The sequence below is a fragment of the Pan troglodytes genome, chromosome 1 (genome assembly GCF_028858775.2).
Source record: "Pan troglodytes isolate AG18354 chromosome 1, NHGRI_mPanTro3-v2.0_pri, whole genome shotgun sequence".
Lineage (NCBI taxonomy): Eukaryota > Metazoa > Chordata > Mammalia > Primates > Hominidae > Pan > Pan troglodytes.
The window spans coordinates 221969330-221994663 of NC_072398.2; the positions used below are offsets into that span (position 1 = coordinate 221969330).

At 48.0% G+C, this 25334-nt stretch overlaps 1 protein-coding gene across 1 annotated transcript; it reads right to left on the bottom strand.

Moving 5' to 3' along the window:
• Positions 1-5634: 5634 nt before the first annotated feature.
• Positions 5635-24437, bottom strand: RBP7 (retinol binding protein 7). Its single transcript, XM_003949288.5, has 4 exons — positions 24317-24437; positions 13915-14093; positions 13384-13485; positions 5635-5873 (listed from the first exon to the last, which is right to left on the bottom strand). The coding sequence occupies exons 1-4, from the start codon at positions 24387-24389 to the stop codon at positions 5823-5825; spliced, it is 405 nt and encodes a 134-aa protein (XP_003949337.1). The 5' UTR covers positions 24390-24437; the 3' UTR covers positions 5635-5822.
• Between the last annotated feature and the right edge of the window lie 897 nt (positions 24438-25334).

The following is a 25334-nucleotide window of genomic DNA, read 5'->3' on the forward strand; positions in this document are numbered from 1 at the left end:
CCTGGGTGACAGAAAGAGACTCTGTCTCAAACAGAAATAGAAAAAAAAGAAAAAGAAAAGCCTATAAAATAATAGTTGTCAGCACATGGTCTCTAGGGAACTTTTTGGAGTGATTGACTTGTTCTGAAACTGGATTGTAGGAATGGTTGTACACCTATGTACATTTACTAGAAATTATCAAACTGTACACTTAGGTGCATTTTATGGTACATAAAATATACCTCAATAAAGCCATTAAAGAAAAACAACTCAAGTCCAACAGAGTCCAAAAGTAAAAAAAGAAAAAGAAAAACTCCAAGAGTCATATTCCAAAAAATTAAATTTTTATTACAAGGGGCCACACTTGTAATCCGAGCATTTTGGTAGGCTGAGGTGGGTGGATCACTTGAGGCCAGGAGTTGGAGACCAGCCCAACCAACATGGCGAAACAAAAATACAAAAATACTAAAAATACAAAAATTAGCTGGCCATGGTGGTGGTGCACACTTGTAATCCCAGCTACTAGGGAGGCTGAGGCAGGAGAATCACTTAAACCCGGGAGGTGGAGGTTGCAGTGAGCGGAGATTGCACCACTGCACTCCAGCCTGGATGACAGAGTGAGACTCTGTCTCAAAATATATATATATATTAAAGCAGAATTGAAATGCTATTTCTCCTCCTCTTCCTCTCCTCCCTTCCTCTCCCTTTTTCCCCCCCTTTAAGGGCATCCAATGTATGTGGATCATGGAAGTGCCTGCTTTGAAGATCTTTCTTTGCTAAGGATGAAGCTTCCAAGCTGGCTGTGCTGAAGGGCCAACATCTGGTAGTAATTTCATGAAAGGATTTTTTTTTTTTGAGATGGAGTTTCACTCTTGTTGCCCAGGCTGGAGTGCAATGGCATGGCGCTATCTCTGCTCACTGCAACCTCTGCCTCCCGGGTTCAAGCAATTCTCCCCCCTCAGCCTCCTGAGTAGCTGGGATTACAGGAATCTGCCACTTTGCCCGGCTTTTGGTATGACCTAGAAACTTGTGTTTTGTTACAATACTTCTCAGTGTCAGAATAATATATATTGAATTCATCACTCATTTTTATGGTTGTTTCATATTCTCAGGACCTAGTAATAATAATAATAGTGAACTTCCAGGAATATATGCTGAACTGAATTCAATCTAAGCAATTATGATTAAATACTTGTAAAAGTTAACTATAGTAAACCTCAGAGAATTTAGCCTCTTGCTTTTTTTTTTTTTTCATAGAGATAGGGTTTTGCTCTGTTGCCCAGGATGAAGTGGAATGGTGCGATCATGGCTCACTGTTGCAACCTTGAGCTCCTCAGACTACAGGGATGTGTCACCATGCGTGGCCAGCCCCCTGAGACAGGGTCTTGCTCTGTTGTCCAGTCTGGAGTGCACTGGCACAATCTTGGCTCACTGCAGCCTCAACTTCCTGGCTCAAGCTATCCCCTCACCTCAGCCTCTGGAGTAGCTGGGACTACAGGCATGGACCACCACACCCAACTAATTTTCTATTTTTTGTAGAGACGGGGTCTCAGTATGTTGTTCAGGCTGGTCTCCAACTCCTGGGCTCAAGGGATCCTCCTGCCTCAGCCTCCCAAAATGCTGGATTACAGGTGTGGGCCACCATGCCCAGCTACCTCTTGTATTTTGAAATGACAAAAAGACCTTTTACATATTATATTTTCTCACTTGTTTTGTTCTACCATTCCTAAATGTCTTTCCAAACTGTAGTTTGTATCATGTAGTAAAGTTTAATGAAATATATATTTGGTCTTTTTCCCTGGTTCTGGCACAGGGCTCCTAAATTCCTTGGAATTTCCTGAGTGATAGGAATGTCTTTTGCTATTCATAAGGAGCCCCTTTAGAACACACCAGAGTCTATGCTAATGATGTGACTCAGGGTTGGGGCTGCTCACCAGAAAGACCAAATTAGAGGACTTTGATTAGAGGGTGGAAACAGCCCCACCCCAACCTCCTGGGAGGGAAGGGGGCTGGAGATGGAGCGCTATGAAAACTCCTGAACAAGGAGGTTCAGTGAGCTTCAGTACCAGTGGAGGGTGTCCAGGTTTTTGGCATTTTGAACAAAGAATTTAACAAGGGCCAGGTGCGGTGGCTCACGCCTGTAATCCCAGCACTTTGGGAGGCCGAGGCGGGCAGATCACGAGGTCAGGAGATTGAGACCATCCTGGCTAACATAGTGAAACACTGTCTCTACTAAAAATACAAAAAATTAGCCGGGCGTGGTGGCGGGCACCTGTAGTCCCAGCTACTGGGGAGGCTGAGGCAGGAGAATGGCATGAACCTGGGAGGCAGAGGTTGCAGTGAGCCGAGATCACGCCACTGTACTCCAGCCTGGGTGACAGAGCAAGACTCCGTCAAAAAAAAAAAAAAAAAAAAAAAAGAGTTTAACAAAACACACAACCAAGAAAAAAATGAAACAACAAAAGCAGAGAGTTATTGAAAATGAAAGTACATTTCACCAGGTGGGAGCGGGCCCCAGCAGCCACTCAAGGGCCCTGGATACAGAATTTTCTCCAGTCCAAATACCCACTAGAGGTTTCCCATTGGCCACTGGGTGTTCACCCATGTAAATGAGATGAAGTAGTGGCCTGTAATCAGTCCGATTGGTTGCGGAAAGCAGAGGCGGGCGGATGATGAGGTCAAGAGATGGAGACCATCCTGGCCAACATGGTAAAACCCCGTCTCTACTAAAAATACAAAAATTAGCTGGGCGTGGTGGGTGCTAATGCTAATGCATTATAATTAGTGTATGATGAGCAGTGAGGAAGACCAGAGGCCACTCTCATCACCATCTTGGTTTTGGTGGGTTTTCCTGGCTTCTTTACCACAACCTGTTTTATTAGCAAGGTCTTTGTGACCTGTGTCTTGTGCTGTCCTCCTATCTCATCCTGTGACTAAGAGTGCCTTAACCTTCTGGGAATGCAGCCCAGTAAGTGTGGGGGAATCACCTGAACGCAGGAGGTGGAGGTTGCAGCGAGCCGAGATGGTGCCACTGCACTCCAGCCTGGGCAACAGACAGAGACTCTGTCTCAAAAAAAAAAAAAAAAGGCAATTAATTAATTAATTAGAGGTACTTACAATTTCCCATCTGCCACAGAAAAGGTAGGGGTTTGCAAAGGGGTAGCCTCTGGTCCTTTTGTTACTTAGGCTTGGAAAGTTAGGATTTTCTTTTCAATTTAGTTCTAGGAAGTCAGCCCAAAACAGCCTTAGGTTCCCTGCCTCCAGACCCTGGTCTCCTGCCTCAAACATATCCATGCACTGCAAGGGTGGTGCACCTGCAGAGGGCAAGGAAGCTCCGCAGCCCCCCACTAAACCTTGTCCCATGCATCTCCTCCATTTGGCTGTGCCTGAGTTGTATTCTTTTTTTTTCTTTTCTTATTTATTTATTTTTTTGAGACGGAGTCTCGCTGTGTCGCCAGGCTGGAGGGCAGTGGCGTGATCTAGGCTCACTGCAACCTCCACCTCCTCGGTTCAAGCAATTCTCCTGCCTCAGCCTCCTGAGTAGCTGGGACTACAGGCGCGCACCACCATGTCCAGCTAATTTTTGTATTTTTAGTAGAGACGGGGTTTCACCATGTTGGCCAGGATGGTCTGGATCTCTTGACCTTGTGATCCACCTGCCTCAGCCTCCCAAAGGGCTGAGATTACAGGTGTGAGCCACTGCTCCTGGCCAGAGGAAGAAATTCTTACCAGCCAAGTTTCTGGTCTCTCTCTCTCTCTGTATATGTTGTGTAAATGGTAAATGCCACTATTTGTCTTCTCCGCAAGGGTCTGATTAGTAGAAAAAAAGGATTTGTCAGACTAGTCTTAGGCTGTAGCAAATCTGGTGTACTTTATGCTAAGAATTTGTCTTTCTTTGTTGTTCTGTAATGAAGAGGGGAGTATCAGGGGATAGAACGTGGGTTTAGGATGCCTATAAGCCAAGTTTTCAAGCCAGCCCATCAGGCTGGTTATTTACAAATGTTGCTATGGGTCCCTGAAACCAATGCCAAATGAAATTTCTCTGCCTTGTTTTGTGTCCATAAGAGCTTAACCTTGTGGCCATGTGGGGATACTTTATCTTGGTTTCTGCCATCTAGAGGACAGGAATTTTGGGTTTCATGTCATAGCCCTAAAAATTATCTTGAGCAGGCCGGTCGCGGTGGCTCACACCTGTAATCCCAGCACTTTGGAAGGCCGAGGTGGGTGGATCATGAGGTCAGGAGATCAAGACCATCCTGGCTAATACGGTGAAACCCTATCTCTACTAAAAATACAAAAAAATTGGCCAGGCATGGTGGTGGGTGCCTGTAGTCCCAGCTACTTGGGAGGCTGAGGCAGGAGAATGGCATGAACCCGGGAGGCAGAGCTTGCAGTGAGCCGAGATCACGCCACTGCACTCCAGCCTGGGCAACACAGCGAGACTCTGTCTCAAAAAAAAAAAAAATTACCTTGAGCAGTTAAGAGCCTTTGAAAGCTTGAATTTGGCTACTCTAGACTTCTTCTGGGAATAGCAATAGAAACTGCCCAGGGCTGGGTGCGGTGGCTCATCCCTGTAATCCCAGCACTTTGGGAGGCCAAGGTGGGTGGATCACAAGGTCAAGAGATCGAGACCATCCTGGCCAACCTGGTGAAACCCATCTCTACTAAAAATACAAAAATTAGCTGGGCGTGGTGTCACGCACCTGTAGTCCCAGCTACTCGGGAGGCTGAGGCAGGAGAATCACTTGAACCCAGGAGGCAGAGGTTGCAGTGATCCGAGTTTGTGCCACTGCACTCCAGCCTGGCAACAGAGTGAGACTCCGTCAAAAAAAAGAAAAAACAAAGAAAGAAACTGCCCAGTGCTGTGTAGCTCAGTAGCTAAGGCTTTGTCCTTTGACAAGGGTGATCTGGGTTGAATTCTTGGCTTCTGGAATGATTCCTTTCTGGTTTGTTATTTGTGTAACTTTGCCATTATTAAGGTTATTTTTCCTCCCATGGATAGCTTCTGATTTCCTGTCTTGGATTTTCTTTTCTCTAAACTACCCTTGGGGAGATTCTAAATCTTGTTTAAAAAAAAAAAAAAAGAGGAACTGCTGGCCAGGCACGGTGGCTCACGCCTGTAATCCCAACACTTTGGGAGGCCGAGGTGGGCGGATCACCTGAGGTCAGGAGTTCGAGACCAGCCTGGCCAACATGGTGAAACCCCGTCTCTACTAAAAATACAAAAATTAGCTGAGTGTGGTGGCACATGCCTATAATCCCAGCTACTTGGGAAGATGAGGCAGGAGAATTGCTTGAAGCCAGGAGCCAGAGGTTTCAGTGAGCCGAGATGGAGCCACTGCACTCTAGCCTGGGTGACAGAGCAGGACTCTGTCTCAAAAAAAAAAAAAAGAAAAGAAAAGAAAAGAAAAGAAACAAAATCACCATCCTAGACCCCTGTCAATATCACCATCTGCCCATCCCTCAAAGTCGTCTGCCCCCCACCCCCAGAGCTCTGGTGGCTGTTCAGGTTGCTTGTTTTGGCCAGCTTCCTCACTAGCCTTGAAGGCAGGACTGACAGCTTGTTCACTGGTGTGTCTCTCATGCGCCTAGAAGACTTTCAAATATTTTTTTAAATGCTGGGATTTCCTAAATCGAAAAGGAAAAACTTCAGAGTCATTTGGACAGGTTTATTGAAGCTGAGCAGTTTCCCCATAATCTAGATGACTTCAGGTTACACGCTGTGTGGCTCTCTCCAGCCACGAGTCCTCGTCACCAAATGGGATAGATAAACATCTGTTCAGTCTGCAATATAATTTGGCATAAAGCTGCAGCCACAAGTGGGCTCTGCTGCTGGATGTGGATCAGGCTCTCTGGAATGTCTGTTTGCACACTTGACCTTCACAGAACATTTCCTAGGGCGTAAGGAGGAAGGGAAAAAGAAGGATCAGTTTGCATGTGGTCTGTTTTTACTCTCAACACTTATTTTTTATTGTATTTTAACCCTTTTCTGGAACATGTTTTTTTCTTTTTTGAGATGGGGTCTCACTCTGTCGTCCTGGCTAAGTACAGTGGTGAGATCTCGGCTCACTGTAACCTCTGCCTCCCAGGCTCAAGCGATCCTCCCACCTCAGCCCCCAAAGTAGCTGGGACACTACAGGCACGTGCCATCATGCCCGGCTAATTTTTGTGTTTTTTGTAGGGACAGGGTTGCCACTGCCTAGGCTGGTCTTTTTTTTTTTTTTTTGAGATGGAGTCTCACTCTGTAGCCCAGGCTGGAGTGCAGTGATGCAATCTTGGCTCACTGCAACCTCCGCCTTTAAGCGGAATTGCCTTCAAGCAATTCTTCTGCCTCGGCCTCCTGAGTAGCTAGGATTACAGGTGTGTGCCACCATGCTCTGCTAATTTTTGTATTTTTAGTAGCGACGGGGTTTCACCATGTTGGCCAGGCTGTTCTTGAACTCCTGACCTCATGATCTGCCCGCCTCAGCCTCCCAAAGTGCTGGGATTACAAGCATGAGCTACTGCGCCTGACCCCTAGGCTGGTCTTGAACTCCTAGCCTCAAATGATTTTCCTGCCTTGCCCTCCGAAAGTGCTAGGATTATAGTTATAAGCCACCACACCTGGCCTACTCTCAACACTTCTGACACCAAAGGTGTGGGTTTTTAAACGCCTGACACCAGTTGTGTGATGTCTTTTCCAGTCCCACTTCTCCAACTCTCTGACACCAACCAAGTGTCCAGTAAACCAATTTAATTTGGGCACTAACTACCCAGAGTTAGCACAGACTGCATAGGTTAAGGATGCAGTCTCACGAGACTCCCCCCAGCTTCAGACACCTGTCGCAAATTTGGGACCTCCCATATTTCTGACTGACCAGCTACAAATCAGGTTTTCCCACAACCCCTCCTCGGGCTTGATAATTTGCTAGAAGGGCTCACAAAACTCAGAAAGTCCCTTTACTTACTATTACCAGTTTATTATAAAATAAACAACTCAGAAACAGCCTGATGGGGCCGGGTGCACATGCCTGTAATCCCAGCACTTTGAGTGGCTGAGGTGGGCAGATCGCCTGAGGTCAGGAGTTCTAGATCAGCCTGGCCAACATGGCAAAACCCTGTCTGTACTAAAAATACAAAAATTAGCCGGGTGTGGTGGTGCATGCCTGTAATCCCACCTACTCAGGACACTTGAGACAGGAGAATTGCTTGAACCCAAGAGGCGGAGGTTGCAGTGAGCCAAGATTGCGCCACTGCGCTCCAGCCTGGGCAACAGAGCAAGACTCCATCTCAAAAAAAAAAAAAAAAGAAAAAAGAAAAGAAAAGAAACAGCCTGATGGAAGAGACGCATAGGGCAAAGTAGGAAGGGGGAGCACACAGCCCTCCCAGCACCTCAATGTATTCACCACACACATGAATGTTCACCGTTCAACATGGAAGCTCTCTAAACCCCGTGGTTTAGTTTTTAGTGGATGTTTCAGCACATAGGCATGACTGATTAAGTCAATGGCTATTTGTGATTAGTTCAATCTCCAGCCCCTCTTCCCTCAGGGATGAGGCTGAAAGTTCCAACCCTCTAATCATGCCTTCGATTTTCTGGTGACCATCCCCCATCCTGAAGCTATCTAAGGACCCTCAGTAGACAGTCATGTCATTAACACACAAAAGATCTTTTTTTTTTTTATTTGGAGACAAGGCCTTACTCCTTTTTTATTTGGAGATAGGGTCTTACTCCTTCACCCAGGCTGGAATGCGGTGGTGCAGTCATGGCTCACCTTAGCCTCAACTTTCTGGGCCTAAGTAATCCTCCCACCTCAGCCATCCAAGTAGCTGGGACTACAGGCACCCGTCACCATGCCCAGCTAATATTTTTTAATTTTTTTGCGACGGAGTCTTGCTCTTGTTGCCCAGGCTGGAGTGCAATGGCGCGATCTCGGCTCACTGCAACCTCCACCTCCTGGGTTCAAGTGATTATCCTGCCTCAGCCTCCTGAGTAGCTGGGACTACAGGTGCCCGCCACCACACCCGGCTAATTTTTGTATTTTTTAGTAGAGACAGCGTTTCACCATGTTAGCCAGGCTAGTTTCCAACTCCTAACATCAGATGATCCACCTGCCCCGACCTTCCAAAATTCTGGGATTACAGGTATGAGCCACTGCCCCCGGCCAATTTTTTGTAGAGACAGAGTCACACTATGCTGCCCAGGCTGGTATTAAACTCCTGGACTCCAGTGATCCTCTTGCCGTGTCCTCCCAAAGTGCTGGGATTACGGAAGTGAACCACCACACCCAGCAACCAAATATTTTTTAATATATCATGGTGGCTGGGTGCGGTGGCTCATGCCTGTAATCCCAGCACTTTGGGAGGCTGAAGGGGGTGGATCACCTGAGGTCAGGAATTTGAGACCAGCCTGACCAGCATGGTGAAACCCTGTCTGTACTAAAAATATAAAAATTAGCTGGGCATGGTAGCGGGCACCTGTAATCCCAGCTACTTGGGAGGCTGAGGCAGGAGAATCACTTGAACCCAGGAGGAGGAGGTTACCGTGAGCTGAGATCAAGCTACTGCACTCCAGGATGGGCGACAGAGTGAGACTCTGTCTGGAAAAAAAAAAAAAAAAAAAAATCATGGTAAGTAAGAAGCATTCCATGAGTATCCTTAGAACAAAAGTATTTCTGTGCCCTGCATGGGCAGATTTCCAGGGTATGCTAGAGAAGGATGTACACATTTGGTATTTCTCTTTTTTTTTTTTTTTTTTGAGACAGTTTCACTCTTGTCATCCAGGCTGGAGTGCCGTGGCGCGATCTTGGCTCTTGGCTCACTGCAACCTCCTCCTCCCAGGTTCAAGCGATTCTCCTGCCTCAGCCTCCCGAGTAGCTGGGATTACAAGTGCCTGCCACCACACCAGGCTAATTTTTGTATTTTTAATAGAGACGGGGTTTCGCCATGCTGGCCAGGCTGGGCTCGAACTCCTGACCTCAGGTGATCCACCTGCCTCGGCCTCTCAAAAGCGCTGGGATTACAGGTGTGAGCCACCATGCCCGGCCTTCCTTTTCTTTTCTTTTTTTTTAAAGACAGGCTAGTCCTACGTTCCCCAGGCTTGACTCAAACTCCTGGGCTCAAGCAATCTTCCCGCTTTGGCCTATCCAGTAACTGGGACTATAGGCAAGTACCACCACACCCAGCTGTTGTGCATAATTTGAACATTACCTCTTACAAACCAACTAATCTAAATCCTCAAACATATGTATATATTCTTTGAAATTCCATATTACACATTTGCGAAGGCAAGTTTCTTACTTTGTTTTTTTTTGGAGACAGAGTCTTGCTGTATCCCCCAGGCTGGAGTGCAGTGGCGTGATCTTGGCTCACTGCAACCTCTGCCTCCCGGGTTCAAGCGATTCTCATGCCTCAGCCTCCTGAGTAGCTGGGATTACAGGTGCCTGCCACAGCCCGGCTAATTTTTTTTTTTTTTTTTTTGAGATGGAGTTTCACTCTTGTTGCCCAGGCTGGAGTGCAATGGTGCAATCTCGGCTCACCGCAACCTCCTCCTCCCAGGTTCAAGTGATTCTCCTGCCTCAGCCTCCTGAGTAGCTGGCATTAGAGGCATGCGCCACCACTCTCAGCTGATTTTTTTTTTAAATATTTTTTAGTAGAGACGGGAGTTTCTCCATGTTGGTCAGGCTGGTCTCAAACTCCCGACCTCAAGTGATCCACCCACCTTGGCCTCCCAAAGTGCTGGGATTACAGGCATGAGCCACTGCGCCCGGCTCCGCCCAGCTAATTTTTGTATTTATAGTAGAGATGGGGTTTCATCATGTTGGCCAGGCTGGTCTCGAACTCCTGACCTCAGGTGATCCGCCTGCCTCAGCTTCCCAAAGTGCTGGGATTACAGGCGTGAACCCGTAATCCCATGCCTGACCTCTTACTTTTTTATCGTCAGAAGAGTGTGAGATTTGTCCATCTAGAATCAAAATATCTTCAAGGCCTTGGTATTCAAAGACTACCCAGACCCAACTTTAAGGACAGTGCTCTAGTTTTGTTTTCATGGGTCTCACCTAGATTTCACACATACAGTGAGGCAAAAAAGCACAGAGCTGAGAGCACACATTCTTGTCAGACCTGTATTTGAATCTTCACCCTACAGTGTGAAAATACGTAATTCACAATCAAAGCTGATGAAACTTTAAATTATTTTGAGTCTTAAAGGAATGTGATTGTGGGACCTGGGTCATATGAAAGGCAGCTGTAACCTAGACAGCTATAACCTTAATTTCTCTGGTTATAGATTAGCCTTTTTCTTTACCTACACTGTTTTGTAAAAAACTAAAGGGCACCAGAGAAGACTTCCCTCTACTGTTGATCTTAATTACAGACTCACTTCCCTGTTTCTTCTCTCTTTTTTTTTCCCAAAGCAGGTGAAACTCTTCCTTCTCTAATACAAAGACGGATGACTATCATGTTGTCTAAGATGGAATGTTAAATATACTCTTAAGATGACAGCAAGAATGAGGGGGAAGAAAAATAAAATAAAGAATGTTAAATATATTCTTTAAACTGGGAAGAAAAAGGAAAAAACTGAGTGGTAACTAATCAAATTCCTGTAACTCATAAAACAGCTTTGTATAGAAAATGTTGTAATCCTGTGAAATTTCTTTGTTTTCTGTCTGTCGGGTGGCTCACGCTTGTAATCCCAGCACTTTGGGAGGCCAAGGCGGGCAGATCACCTGAGGTCAGGAATTCGAGACCAGCCTGGCCAACATGGCAAAACCATGTCTCTACTAAAAATGCAAAAATTAGCTGGGCATGGCCGGACATGGTGGCTTACACCTGTAATCCCAGCACTTTGGGAGGCCGAGGTGGGCGGATCACCTGAGGTCGGAAGTTCGAGCCCAGCCTGACCAACATGGAGAAACCCCGTCTCTACTAAAAATACAAAATTAGCCAGGCGTGGTGGTGCATGCCTGTAATTCCAGCTACTTGGGAAGGCTGAGGCAGGAAAATCGTTGAACCCGGGAGGCAGAGGTTGTGGTGAGCCGAGATCGCACCATTGTACTCTAGCCTGGGCAACAAGGGCGAAACTCCGTCTCAAAAAAAAAAAAAAAAAAAAATTAGCTGGGCATGGTGGCGGGTGCCTGTAATCCCAGCTACTTGGGAGGCTGAGGCAGGAGAATCCCTTGAACCCAGGAGGTGGAGGTTGCAGAGAGCCGAGATTGCGTCACTGCACTCAAGCCTGGATGACAGAGGGAGACTCTGTCTCAAAAACACAAACAAAAACAGGCCAGGCACAGTGGCTCATGCCTGTAATCCCAGAACTTTGGGAGGCGGAGGCGGGTGGATCACCTGAGGTCAGGGGTTTGAGACCAGCCTGGCCAATATGGTGAAACCCTGTCTCTACTCAAAATACAAAAATTAGCCAGGTGTCGTGGCATGCACCTGTAGTCTCAGCTACTTGGGAGGCTGAGACAGGAGAATTGCTTGAACCCAGAAGGCAGAGTTTGCAGCGAGCTGAGATCATGCCACTGCACTCCAGCCTGGGCAACAGAGCAAGACTCCATCTCAAAAACAAAACAAAACAAAACAGGCTGTAAAATAATCGTTGTCAGCACATGGCCTCTAGGGAATGTTTTGGAGTGATTGACTTGTCTGAAACTGGATAATGGGAATGGTTGTACACCTGTATACATTTACTAGAAATTATCAAACTGTACACTTAAAACAGGTGCATTTTTTGGTACATAAAGTATACCTCAATAAAGCCATTAAAGAAAAACACCTCAAGTCCAACAGCTTAAAAGTAAAAGAAGAAAAAGAAAAAGAAAGAAAAAGAAAAACTCCAAGAATTACATTCCAAGAAATTAAATTTTTATTACAAGCGGCCACACCTGTAATCCCAACACTTTGGGAGGCCCAGGTGGGCTGATCACATGAGGTCAGGAGTTCGAGACCAGCCTGGCCAATATGGTAAAACCTCGTTTCTGCTAAAAATACAAAAATTAGCTGGGTGTGGTGGTGCATGCCTGTAATCCCAGCTACTCGGGAGGCTGAGGCAGGAGAATCGCTTGAACCCAGGAGGCAGAGGTTGCAGTGAGCTGAGATCACACCACTGCACTCCAGCGTGGGTGACACTGGGTGACAGAGGGAGAGACTCCATCTCAAAAAAAAAAAAAATAATAAGACATTAACTTTTCAGCTTGGGTGTACTGACCCCATTTCTTTGGAGTCTGTGTTTCCTGGGTGGCCATTCTCATCTTCATGCCTGAATAAACCCTTATTTTATTTTATTTTTTTTTGAAACGGCCTCTGTTGCCAGGCCGTAGGGCAGTGGTGCGATCTTGGCTCACTGCAACCTCCGACTAACTGGTTCTAGCAATTCTCCTGCCTCAGCCTCCCAAGTAGCTGGGATTACAGACATGTGCCACCATGCCCAGCTAATTTTTGTATTTTTAGTAGAGACGGGGTTTCACCATGTTGGCCAGGATGATCTTGATCTCCTGACCTTGTGATCCGCCCACCTCAGCCTCCCAAAGTGCTGGGATTACAGGCGTGAGCCACCTCGCCCAGTCTGAATAAACCCTTTTAAACTGGATTCTGATGCTTCTGACAGCAGCCTTGGGGAATTTCAAAATCCCAATTTATTTGTGAATGGGAAAAATGGCGTCCTTTTCACAGGGTTGTGATGAAGATTAAGTGAGATAATGCACTCAAAGGATTGAGCACAGTAATTGGGCCCAAAATAATCACTCCAAAGATGTGAGCTACTATATCTATCTATGCATATCTATGTATACATAAAGTAGCTATTACATATAATAGGTAAGAATTGTTCCATGAGTATTTGCATGTTATCTTCCTGCCTCTGTCAGAATATTCGGCTGTTTCATTTAATATAAGATGAGAGTATAGGCATGCGCCACTATGCCCGGCTAATTTTTGTATTTTCAGTAGAGATGGGCCAGGTGTGGTGGTGGCTCATGCCTGTAATCCCAGCACTTTGGGAGGCCGAGGCGGGTGGATCATGAGGTCAAGAGATCGAGACCATCCTGGCCAACATGGTGAAACCCTGTCTCCACTAAAAATACAAAAATTAGCTGGGTGTGGTGGTGCATGCCTGTAGTCCCAGCTACTCGGGAGGCTGAGGCAGGAGAATCGCTTGGACCCAGGAGGTGGAGGTTGCAGTGAGCCGAGATCGCGCCACTGCACTCCAGCCTGGCGACACAGCGACACTCTGTCTCAAAAAAAAAAAAAAAAAAAAATAGTAGAGATGGGGTTTCACCATGTTGGCCAGGCTAGTCTCCTGACCTCAAGTGATACACCCACCTCAGCCTCCTAAAATGCTGGGATTACAGGTGTGAGCCACCACGCTTGGCCTGATGTTTCCTTTAATACTGTATCATCTCATTAAGAACAAAATGTGGTGGATACCAGGTGGAGTTTGTCTCCTTCGATCCAATGGGTCCAGCCTCTGTTCTTCTTTTCTCCCTTCTGGATACAGGTGAGCCTGTCATTGTCCCAGATAACCAAACTCTGCATGAAGAGAGGAGAAAATGTTAGCTTGTCCTGGCAGGATCCTCAAGTGTTACGAAGTAGAATGCCAAGTTACCCTTGCAAAATCAACAGCCTACTTACTGCTTTTTTTTTTTTTTTTTTTTTGAGATGGAGTCCCGCTCTGTCACCCAGGCTGGAGTGCAGTGGCACGATCTTGGCTTACTGCAACCAACCTCCACCTCCCGGGTTCAAGTGATTCTCCTGCCTCAGCCTCCTAAGTAGCTGGGATTACAGGCTCCTGCCAGCACGCCCGCCTACTTTTTGAATTCTTTTGGAGAGACAGGGTTTTGCTGTGTTGCCCAGGCTGGTCTCAAACTACTGACCTCAGGTGATCCGCCTGCATTGGCCTCCCAAAGTGTTAGGATTACAGGCGTAATCCACCGCACCTGGCATTTCTTTACATTTTACCTTGCATTTTCTGTTGTCCAGGCCTCTGTTATCTTCATCAAATTCTTCTCCAACTTTAAATTTCACAAAGTAGTTCCTTAGGCTGCTGTTCGTGTGGATGGTAAAAGAATCCCCATTCTGCTCAATCACTTTCTGTGGCTTCAGCAACTTGGCTATTTTACGAGTGGCAAAGTCAATACCTTAAAAATAATTTTTAAAAATATTTGAACATTCGCTTGAGATACAAAAGTGAAGAATTTGGTAGCTGTTCTCAAAATCACCACATGTAATTGTTAGCATTTCCTGTACGACTTCTATGTTGTTTGCTGCCAAAATCAGATCTACAAGGAATCGTCTTGGCAAACTGCCAACCACAGCCTGATTAAAAAGTTTGCAAATGCCAGGTGCAGTAATTCCAGCACTTTGGGACACAGAAGACAGGAGGATTGTTTGAGCTTAGGAGTTTGAGACCAGCCTGGGCAACATAGCAAGACCCTGTCTCTATAAAAAAATATAAACTGTAGGCCAGGTGCGGTGGCTCACACCTGTAATCCCAGCACTTTTGGGAGGCTGAGGAGGGCGGATCACCTGAGGTCAGGAGTTTGAGACTAGCCTGATCAACATGTAGAAACCCCATCTCTACTAAAAATACAAAATTAGCCGGGCATGGTGGCACATACCTGTAATCCCAGCTACTTTGGAGGCTGAAGCAGGAGAATTGCTTGAACCCAGGAGGCGGAGGTTGCAGTGAGCCAAGATCACACCACTGCACTCCAGCCTGAGCCACAGAGCGAGACTCCATTTCAAAAAAAAAGAAAGAAAGAAAAAGAAAAACAAAGGGACAGGGCTTAGGCCCCCCAACCCAGCCTCGGTCATAACTCTGCCTTTTTCTTCCTTATGTATTTACACTTTGAATTAAGAGAGCATTTGAACAGTTTCTCAACAAGAATGAAAACAAAACTCAAAAACCACTGGATTCATGTATATACCTCTCTCTCTCTCTCTATATATATATACACACACACACACACACACATATGTATATACTTTTTTTTTTCTTTTTTTTTTTTCCGAGACACAGTCTCACTCTGTCGCCCAGGTTGGGGAGAGCAGTGGCACGATTTCAGCTCACTGCAACCTCCACTCCCGGGTTCAAGCAATTCTCTTGCCTCAGCCTCCTGAGTAACTGGAATTACAGGCTTGCATCACCACACCCAGCTATATACTACTATGTATTTATAATTTTTTTCTTTTTTTGAGACAGGATCTCATTCTGTCACCCAGGCTGAAGTGCAGTGGTGCAATCATGGCTCACTGTAGCCTCAACCTTTCAGGCTCAAGTGATTCTCCTATCTCAGCCTCTCGAATAGCTGGGACTACAGGCACATGCCACCATGCCTGGAAATGTTTTAAATATTTTTTTGTAGAGATCAAGTCTCACTATGTTGCCCAGGTTGGTCTCGAACTCTTGGGCTCAAGCAATCCTCTCACCTCAGCCTCCCAAAGTGCTGGGATTACAGACATGAGCCACCCTGCTCGGCTAGAATTCTTAAATAAGCTTTAAAAAAGAGTTCCACAGGGAAACATGGAATGCTAAGAAGATGAAGATCAGGGTTTGGAATCCCAGTTCCACTTACTGCCTTTGAGCATATTATGTAGCTAGAAATAAACACCACTATTTTAAATAATGGCCAGGTGACGTCTCAGCGGAGAGCTGAAAGAAGTAAAGAATCAAGCCACACAGATTTCTGGGAAAATAGTTTAAGGCAGAAATCCAGGGAGCCCTGGGACTCTGAGGAAGGGTGTGCCAGTGTGTTTCAGGAACTCTGAGGAGCCTAGTGTATCTGCCGCAGAATCGGGGAGAGGGAGCAGGAAGGAGAGGAGTTAGAGATGAGACGTGATTCTGCCAGCCGTGGTGGCTCACGCCTGTAATCCCAGCACTTTGGGAGGCAGAGGCAGGTGGATCACCTGAGGTCAGGAGTTCAAAACCAGCCTGGGCAACATGGCAAAACCCCATCTCTACTGAAAAACAAAAATTAGCTGGGCATGGTGGTGCACCCCTGTAATCCCAGCTACTCGGGAGACTGTGGCAGGAGAATTGCTTGAACCCAGGAGGTGGAGGCTTCAGTGAGCCGAGATCATGCGACTGCACTCCAGCCTGGGCGACAGAGCAAGACTCCGTCTCAAAAAAAAAAAACCCCAAACAACAACAACCAAAAATAAAACAATAGTATAAATGTCCTCATCCTAAGAAAAAATTTTTGTAGCCAGGCACAGTGGCTCATACCTGTAATCCCAACACTTCTGGAGGCCAAGGTGGGAGGATCACTTGAGCCCAGGGGTTCAAGACCAGCCTGGACAACATAGCAAGACCCCATTTCTATAAAAAAATAAAAACAGCTGAGGCTGGGCATGGTGGCTCACACCTGGGTCGGGCTGAGGCAGGAGAATCAGTTGAACCCAGGAGGCGGAGGTTGCAGTGAGCTGAGGTCGAGCCACTGCACTGTAGCCTGGGGACGGAGTGAAACTCCATCTCAAAAACAAACAAATGAACAAACAAACAAATATCTCAAAAAAAACAGCTGGGCATAGTGGTACATGCCTGTCGTCTCAGCTGCAAATAAAAAAGCTTGTGTGTGTGTGTTTAAATCTAGAACTCCAGTTTTTAGTTCGAGATGCAATATGATCCAGGCTTTACTGGTTTTCAACAATATTTAAATATTTAAGTATTGAGACCAAAACCTTAAAATCACTTCCTATTATTATTATTTTTTTGAGACAGGGTCTCATTCTGTTGCCCAGGCTGGACTGCAGTGGTGCAATCTCGGCTCACTGCAGCCTTTGCTTCCCAGGCTCGAGAGATCTTCCCACCTCAGCCTCCCAAGTAGCTGGGGCTACAGGCATGTGCCACCACACCTGGCTAATTTTTGAATTTTTCTTTGGTAGAGATGAAGTTTCACCATGTTACTCAGGCTCATTTCCTATTATTAATATGACCAAGCCAAACTTACTGCTGACTTTCCTTAAACCCTATTATGTAAGCAAATCAAAACCCAATAACTTTAGACTAACAATGAGTTTAGAGTTATGCTTTTAAAATCTGTGAGGCGCCGGGCACGGTTGCTCATGCCTGTAATCCCAGCACTTCGGGAGGCCGAGGCAGGCAGACCAACGCGACCAGCCTGACCAATATGGAGAAACCCCGTCTCTACTAAAAATACAAAATTAGCCGGGCATGGTGGCGCATGCCTGTAATCCCAGCTACTCCAGAGGCTGAGGCAGGAGAGTCGCTTGAACCTGGGAGGCAGAGGTTGAGGTGAGTTGAGATTGCACCATTGCACTCCAGCCTGGGCAACAAGAGGGAAACTCCATCTCAAAATCAATCAATCCATCAATCTGGCTGGGCGCAGTGGCTCATGCCTTAATCCCAGCACTTTGGGAGGCCGAGGCAGGCGATCACCTGAGGTCAGGAGTTGGAGACCAGCCTGACCAATATGGAGAAACCCCGTCTCTACTAAAAATACAAAATTAGCTGGGCGTGGTGGGGCATGCCTGCAATCCCAGCTACTCAGGAGGCTGAAGCAGGAGAATTGTTTGAACCGGGGAGACGGAAGTTGCGGTGAGCCGAGATCCCGCCATTGCACTCCAGCCTGGGCAACAAGAGCAAAACTCCATCTAAAAAAAAAAAAAAAATTGTGAGGCAGGCCAGGCGTGGTAGTTCACACCTGTAATCCTAACACTTTGGGAGGCTGAGGAGGGCAGATCACCTGAGGTCAGGAGTTCGAGACCAGCCTGGCCAACATGGCAAGACCCCATCTCTACTAAAAATACAAGAATTAGTCAGGCGTGGTGGGGGGTGCCTGTAATCCCAGCTACTCGGGAGGCTTAGGCAGGAGAATCTCTTGAACCCGGGAGGTGGAGGTTGCAGCAAGCTGAAATCTCGCTACTGCACTCCAGCCTAGGTGACAGAGCAAGAATCCATCTCAAAAAATAAATAAATAAAATAAAATCTGTGAGGCAATTTGTTGTTAGCAAATTTACAATTTGCACTACTCATGTAGGGCAGGTGAGCCCCCAGAGTGGGGATTAGCCTGCAGAGGTTCTTGGCTTTGCCCAGGAAAGAATTCAAGGGCAGGCCAGAGGGAGAAGAAAACAGCTTTATTGAAGAAGCAGTGTCACAGCTCTGTGACTGCTCCTGCAGAAAAGAGCTACCCCATAGGCAGAAAGTAGCAGCTCAGGGCAGTTTTGTAGTCATATTTATACCCACTTCTAGTTATATGCAGAGTAAGGGGTAGTTTTTTTGTTTTTGTTTGTTTGTTTGTTTATTCAGACAGAGTTTTGCTCTTGTCACCCAGGCTGGAGTGCAATGGCAGCACGATCTTGGCTCACTGCAACCTCTGCCTCCCGGATTCAAATGATTCTCCTGCCTCAGCCTCCTGAGTAGCTGAGACTATAGGTGCCCACCACCACGCCCAGCTAATTTTTGTATTTTTAGTAGAGACGGGTTTCACCATGTTGGCCAGGCTGGTCTCGAACTCCTGACCTCAGGTGATCCACCCACCTCAGCCTCCCAAAGCGCTGGGATTACAGGCGTGAGCCACCATGCCCGGCTAACGGGTGGTTTATGCAGACATTTCTAGGGAAGGGGTAGTAACTTTTGGGTCCTCTGGTCATTGCCATGGAAAGGGGTGCTAACTCCAGGTGTTGCCATGGCAACGGTAAACTGATATGGCACGCTGTTTTATGTGTTTTATGAAAAGCTGCTTCCATCCTATCCCTGTTTTAGTTAGTCCTCAGTTTGGTCCGCTGTCCCAAGCCCTGCTTCTGGCTTCTGGAGTTGAGCCCTGCCTCCTACCTCACTACCATGTTGCAACATTGTCACTTCACAGATTTGCAGTTACAAGGCTGGCCTCTTTAAATACCAAAATTTACTTTGAATTAGCATAAGTTCTGGGCCAGGTCCAGTGGCTCAGGCCTGTAATTCCAGCACTTTGGGAAGCCGAGGCAGGCAGATCACTTGAGGCCAGGAGTTCAAGACCAGCCTGGCCAACATGGTGAAACCGCATTTCTACCAAAAAATAAAATAAAAATTAGCTGGGCATGGTGGTGTGCACCTGCAGTCCTGGCTGCTGGGGAGGCTGAGGTGGGAGGATCGCTTGAGCCTAGAAGGAGGAGGTTGCAATGAGCCAAGATGGTGCCACTACACTCCAGCCTGGGCAACAGAGTGAGATCCTATCTCAAAAAATAAAAATAAAATAAAATGAATAAATTAGCATAAGTTCTGGTCACTTTCTGCCAGGTCCACACTTACTAGGACCTCAACAGTCCAACAGTCCAAAAGGCCATATTCCTCATAAGGCTGTTACCCAGGTCAAGCCACGCTTTTTCATCTACTAGATTATGTTAAATAGAAAATAAGACATTCGAGTAGGAGGGAACAGCCTGATGCACGTGCTATTACAAATGTGTGCGCATATACACCTGAAGGTAGGATGTCAAAGGAGTCCACACAAACGTACATTTATCTAAGCTTCAGATGTTTATATTAACCTTCAATCTCAAAGCCACTTCTAATCTCAAGGCAATGTGGGTTGAAGGCAAGAAGGGATCCCTTTAAATCCCAGTGTAGGGCGAGGTGTGGTGGCTCATGCCTGTAATCCCAGCACTTTAGGAGGCCGAGGCAGGCAGGTCACCTGAGCTCAGGAGTTCGAGACCAGCCTGGCCAACGTGGTGAAACCCTGTCTCTACTAAAAATATAAAATTAACTGGGTGTGGGGGCGTGCGCCTGTAATCCCAGCTACTTGGGAGGCTGAGGCAGGAGAATTGCTTGAACCCGGGAGACGGAGTTGCAGTGAGCCAAGATCCGTGCCACTGCACTCCAGACTGGGCAACAAAGGGAGACTCTGTCTCAAAAATAAATAAATAAATAAATAAACTAATTAAATTAAATAAATATATCCCAGTGTACACAGTAATCTGGGACAAGTTAGTAACACCACCACCTTCTTGGGTTCATAACAGGACTAAAGGCGAGGACTTGCACAAGTTAGTCAATATCTGTGGGCATTAACATGGGGCTTCTCCATTTCTGAAGCATGCACCTTCAGTGTCCTTGGCTGCTGTGGGGGTACACCAGGAACTCCCAAATCCCAGGTTAGCTCCAAATATTAAAACCCAAGCAAGGCAGAGGCAGGAGGATTGCATGTGGCCAGGAGTTTGAGACCAGCCTGGACAACATAGCAAGACACCGTCTCTACAAAAAAATTGAAAAATTAGCCAAGTGTGGTGGTATGCACCTGTTGTCCCAGCTACTTGGAAGGCTGAGGTGGGAGGATCACCTGAGCCCAGGAAGTGAAGGCTGCAGTGAGCCATGATCGCACCACTGCACTACAGCCTGAGCGACAGAGCAAGACCCTATCTCAAAAAACCCAAGTAAACTTTCTTCTTTGTGCAAAGACAAGCTGCCTTTCTTCTCACTGCGGTTTGGCAAATGCTGGGAGAGAGTGATGCCAGAGCCCGGGTGGGAGCTGCAAGATCAGTTCCTGAACACTAGTTTTTAGACAAAAGGGAGTGATTTTCTGCCCTCAAATGAGATGCCAGCTGGAGCACATCATGAGATGTGTGCTGTGTATTTGCTGGTGACTTATTTGACCCTTAGCATCACTGCCAACAGGCATTTACCTCACTTCTACTACTAAAAAAGAGGTAATCAGCCAGGCACGGTAGCTCACGCCTGTAATCCCAGCACTTTGGGAGGCCAAGGCGGGTGGATCACGAGGTCAGGAGTTCAAGACCAGCCTGGCCAAGATGGTAAAACTCCGTCTCTATTAAAAATACAAAAATTAGTCAGGAGAGGTGGCGGGCACCTGTAATACCAGCTACTCAGGAGGCTGAAGCAGGAGAATTGCTTGAACTCAGGAGGCAGAGGTTGCAGTGAGCCGAGATTGCACCACTGCACTCTAGCCTGGGCAACAGAGAAAGACTCCATCTCAACAACAACAACAAAAAAAGAGGCGATCATTTATTATTTTCCTAGACCCTACAGTTTAAAGATCTAAGTACTATATCTGTGATTTTTTATGGAATGTATTTTCCTTACATGTACATGAACAAGCATATAAATTTAAAGTTAATTATATATTCAAGTAAATCAGTAAAATTCAAGATTGCTAGCTGAATTTTTTTTTTTTTTGTCTTATTGACTTATTTTTTTTGAGACCAAGTCTCATTCTGTTGCCCAGGCTAGAGTGCAGTGTCGTGATCTGGGCTCACTGCAACCTCCACCTCTCAGGTTCAAGCGATTCTCGTGCCTCAGCCTCCCAATTAGCTGGGACTACAGGCATGAGCCACCATGCCTAGCTAATTTTTGTACTTTTAGTAGAGATGGGGTATTTCACCATGTTGGCCAGGCTGGTCTCAAACTCCTGACTTCAGGTGATCCACCCACCTTGGCCTCCCAAAGTGCTGGGATTATAGGCATGAGCCACCGTGCCCAGTCTGCTAGCTTAATTTTTTTTTTTTCAAGATGGAGTCTTGCTTTGTCTCCCTGGCTAGAGTGCAATGGCGCAATCTCGGCTCACTGCAACCTCCACCTTCTGGGTTCAAGCAATTCTCCTGCCTCAGCCTCACAAGTAGCTGGGATTACAGGTGCATGCCATCATGCCCAGCTAATTTTTTGTATTTTTAGTAGAGGCGGGGCTTCACCATGTTGGCCAGGCTGGTCTTGAACTCCTGACCTCATGATCCACCTGCCTCAGCATCCCAAAGTGCTGGGATTACAGGTGTGAGCCACTGCACCCAGACCAACTTAATTCTTAAGATAAAATGTATTATAGTATTATGGCTGGGCACAGTGGCTCACACCGAGATCGCGCCACTGCACTCCAGCCTAGGCAATAGAGCCAGACTCCATCTAAAAAAAAAAAAAAAAAAAAAAGAGTATTACAGTATTATGTAAACAACCACTCTGGTGCTATAAGTGTGACCTAAGTACTTAGCACTTTAACAAATTGATGTAAGTACTTAGTACTTTAACAAATTAGATCTGAAGTTGAAACACAGTTGCTGGTTTTCAGAAAACCGTTCTGGATTTAAGGGTTTCTGGATAGGCGACCTCAGAACATGGCACCTTATGTCCATTTTCACGCTGCTGATAAAGACATATCCAAGAGTGGGTAACTTATTATTATTATTATTTTAGACAGAGTTTCACTCTTGTTGCCCAGGCTGGAGTGCAATGGCACCATCTCAGCTCACTGCAACCTCCGCCTCCTAGGTTCAAGTGATTCTCCTGCCTCAGCCTCCCAAAGTAGCTGGGATTACAGGCGCCCGCCACCATGCCCAGCTAATTTCTTTTTGGTATTTTTAGTTGAGACGGGGTTTCACCATGTTGGCCAGGCTGGTCTTGAACTCCTGACCTCAGTTGATCCACCCGCCTCAGCCTCCCAAAGTGCTGGGATTACAGGCGTGAGCCACCGAGCCTGGCAAGAGTGGGTAACTTATAAAGAAAAAGAGGTTTAACTGCCACAGTTCCACGTGGCTGGGGAAGCCTCAAAATCATGGCAGAAGGCAAAAGGTACGTCTTACATGGTGGCAGGCAAGAGAGAATGAGAGCCAAATGAAAGGGGAAACCCCTTGTAAAACCATCAAATCTCATGAGACATTCACTACCACCAGAACAGTGTGGGGAAAACTGCCCCCATGATTCAATTACCTCTCCTCAGGTCCCTCCCACAACACATGAGAATTATGGGAACTACAACTCCCATATGAGATTTGGGTGGGGACACAGCCAAACCATATCACTTGGCATTTGAGGAAATAACAGTAGCAGGAAGGTCCCCCTCAGACCTTCTTTTGCCCCTCTTCCCTGAAGCAGGCCATAAAAGAATTCTCTGCTCTTCCTCTGAAGAAGATCATAAGACTCTCAAGTGAGAGGTGCCTTTCCCATACCCAGAGGAACACTCTTATCTCTTGGGATATGAAAGAGCAAAATAAATGCCCCTTTATCAACTAAGATGGGCCCTAAGGTTAAGAAAACAAAAATTGGCCGGTGCGGTGGCTCACGCCTGTAATCCCAGCACTTTGGGAGGCCAAGGTGGGCAGATCACGAGGGCAGATGTTCGAGACCAGCCTGGCCAACATGGTGAAACCCCGTTTCTACTAAAAAATACAAAAATTAGCTGGGCGTGGTGGCGGGCGCCTATAGTCCCAGCTACTCGGAGAGGCTGAGGCAGGAAAATGGCGTGAACCCGGGAGGCGGAGCTTGCAGTGAGCCGAGATCGTACCACTGCACTCCAGCCTGGGCAACAGAGCGAGACTCCGTCTCAAAAAAAAAAAAAAAAAAAAGAAAGAAAGAAAGAAAGAAAAAAAGAAAACAAAAATTGCCCACGGGTCAAGGGTTCAGGGATTGGCCGGCACGGCAACTTCCCAGATTCCTAAAGCTACAAGAAAAACTACACTCGTGGCAGGGCGCGTGGCTCACACCTGTAATCCCAGCACTTTGGGAGGCCAAGGCTGGTGGATCACCTGAGGTCAGGAGTTGGACACCAGCCTGACCAATATAGTGAAACCCCTTCTCTACTAAAAGTACAAAATTAGCCGGACGTGGTGGCTGGCGCACGCGTGTAATCCCAGCTACTTGGAAGGCTGTGGCAGGAGAATCGCTTGAACCGAGGAGGCGGAGGTTGCAGTGAGTTGAGAGTCCGCGCACCGTTGGCACCGCGATGAGGGCGGGAAGCACAGCGCGGGGCCCCCGGGAGCAAGAACGCCGCGGGCACCCAGCCCTCGTGGGAGGCGGCGGTCGGGGCACGCCCCGGGCCGAACCAGGCTCTGCACTCCCGCGGGTGCCCGGACCTGAAGGGTCGTCCGCTGGCTCCGTGATCTGCATCCCCGACCCGCTCCGGGTGCGCCGAGGCTGCTGGGACTTCGCTGCGGGAGCGCGCCCGGGGCCCCGGGTCCTGCACGGAAGGCGGCTGCGGGGAGGGTGGCCGGGCAGAGGCTTCGGTCCCGGGCGCCCCCTCCCCGGCCGGAGCCCCCTCCCCGGCCGGACCCCCAGTCTGCAGTCTCCGCAGGTGTGCCGCGTGCGGGTAGAGACGGACGTGGGGCTGGACGCGGGCACTCAGGGACGGACGGGTGGGGGACCGACGGCCGGGGGAACAGAGGGCGTGGAGAGACGGCCGTGGGGACAGGGGGGCGGGTGGGCGCGGGAAAGGACGGACTGGGGGACTGAAGGACTGGGGTCCCGCGCCCGATGAACGGAGGCGCCAAGGACCAGCGGACTCGGGGGCGACTGGGCGACGGTGGGCGCAGCAGGGCGGAGGCACGGACAGAGGACGTACCTACAGGCCCGGCCCGGCCGCCTTCGCCTGATCCCGAGACCCACGGCGAGCCTCGCGCCGCCGCCGCCTCCCCTCCGCCTTACCTAGGGCCAGCATGTAGCCCTCGAAGTTGTCGCTGCTGAGCAGGGTCCAGGTACCGCTGAGGTCGGCGGGCATGGTCGGGGATCGCGGGACAAACCCCGGCGGGCGGCCGGAGGCTCGGGCCGGGACCTATAAACCAGGCGGGGCGGGGCAGGGGGGTGGGGCCGCGCGCGGGAGGCGCAGGTGTGGCCGCGTGGGTCCCACTCACCCCTAGAAGCCGCTGCGCTCCCGGTCGCCTCAGCCCGGTGCTCCTGGCTCTGCCCACCGCGCGGCAGCTTCCCCCTTTCCTTGGGGCTTCCTCTCCTACTGCTTTCTCATGTCCCAGACTATTTCGGGCCACATTTTCTTCCCTGCTTATATGTTAATGACCCAGGGATGATCTTCAAACTCATGGCATTGAATATTGTCAGCTTCAATAACAATATACCTCTCAACGTAACTCTCATGGTCTCAATAAATAGGAGTTTATTTTTCTTTTTTCTTTTTCTTTTTTTTTTTTTTTTTTTTTGAGACGGAGTCTCGCTCTGTCGCCCAGGCTGGAGTGCAGTGGCGCGATCTCGGCTCACTGCAAGCTCCGCCTCCCGGGTTCACGCCATTCTCCTGCCTCAGCCTCCCGAGTAGCTGGGACTACAGGCGCCCGCTACCACGCCCGGCTAATTTTTTTGTATTTTTAGTAGAGACGGGGTTTCACCGTGTTAGCCAGGATGGTCTCGATCTCCTGACCTCGTGATCCGCCCGCCTCGGCCTCCCAAAGTGCTGGGATTACAGGCGTGAGCCACCGCGCCCGGCCCGAGTTTATTTTTCTTAACAAGGAGTCCTGAGAGAAGTGATTGCTGGTGATGATTCGCACCTAGGAATCACAGTGATTCGCACCTCGGTAACGCCGCAGCTTCGTCTCTGTGACTCTGGTGGCCTTTTATTCCTGCTTGTTACCTCCTGGTCATGAGCTGGCAGCTGGGTTCCCAGCCAGGACATCCACATTCAAGGTAGGGAAGAGGGAAAGCACCAAAGGTCAGTATC

Coding starts and splice junctions, on each gene's coding strand:
- RBP7 (XM_003949288.5), bottom strand. CDS start 24,389: ATGCCCGCCGACCTCAGCGGTACCTGGACCCTGCTCAGCAGCGACAAC. Junction 14,094..24,316: donor GGGCTACATGCTGGCCCTAG/GTAAGGCGGAGG, acceptor ATTATTTTTAAG/GTATTGACTTTGCCACTCGT. Junction 5,874..13,383: donor AAGGAGACAAACTCCACCTG/GTATCCACCACA, acceptor CTTACGCCCTAG/GAAATGTTCTGTGAAGGTCA.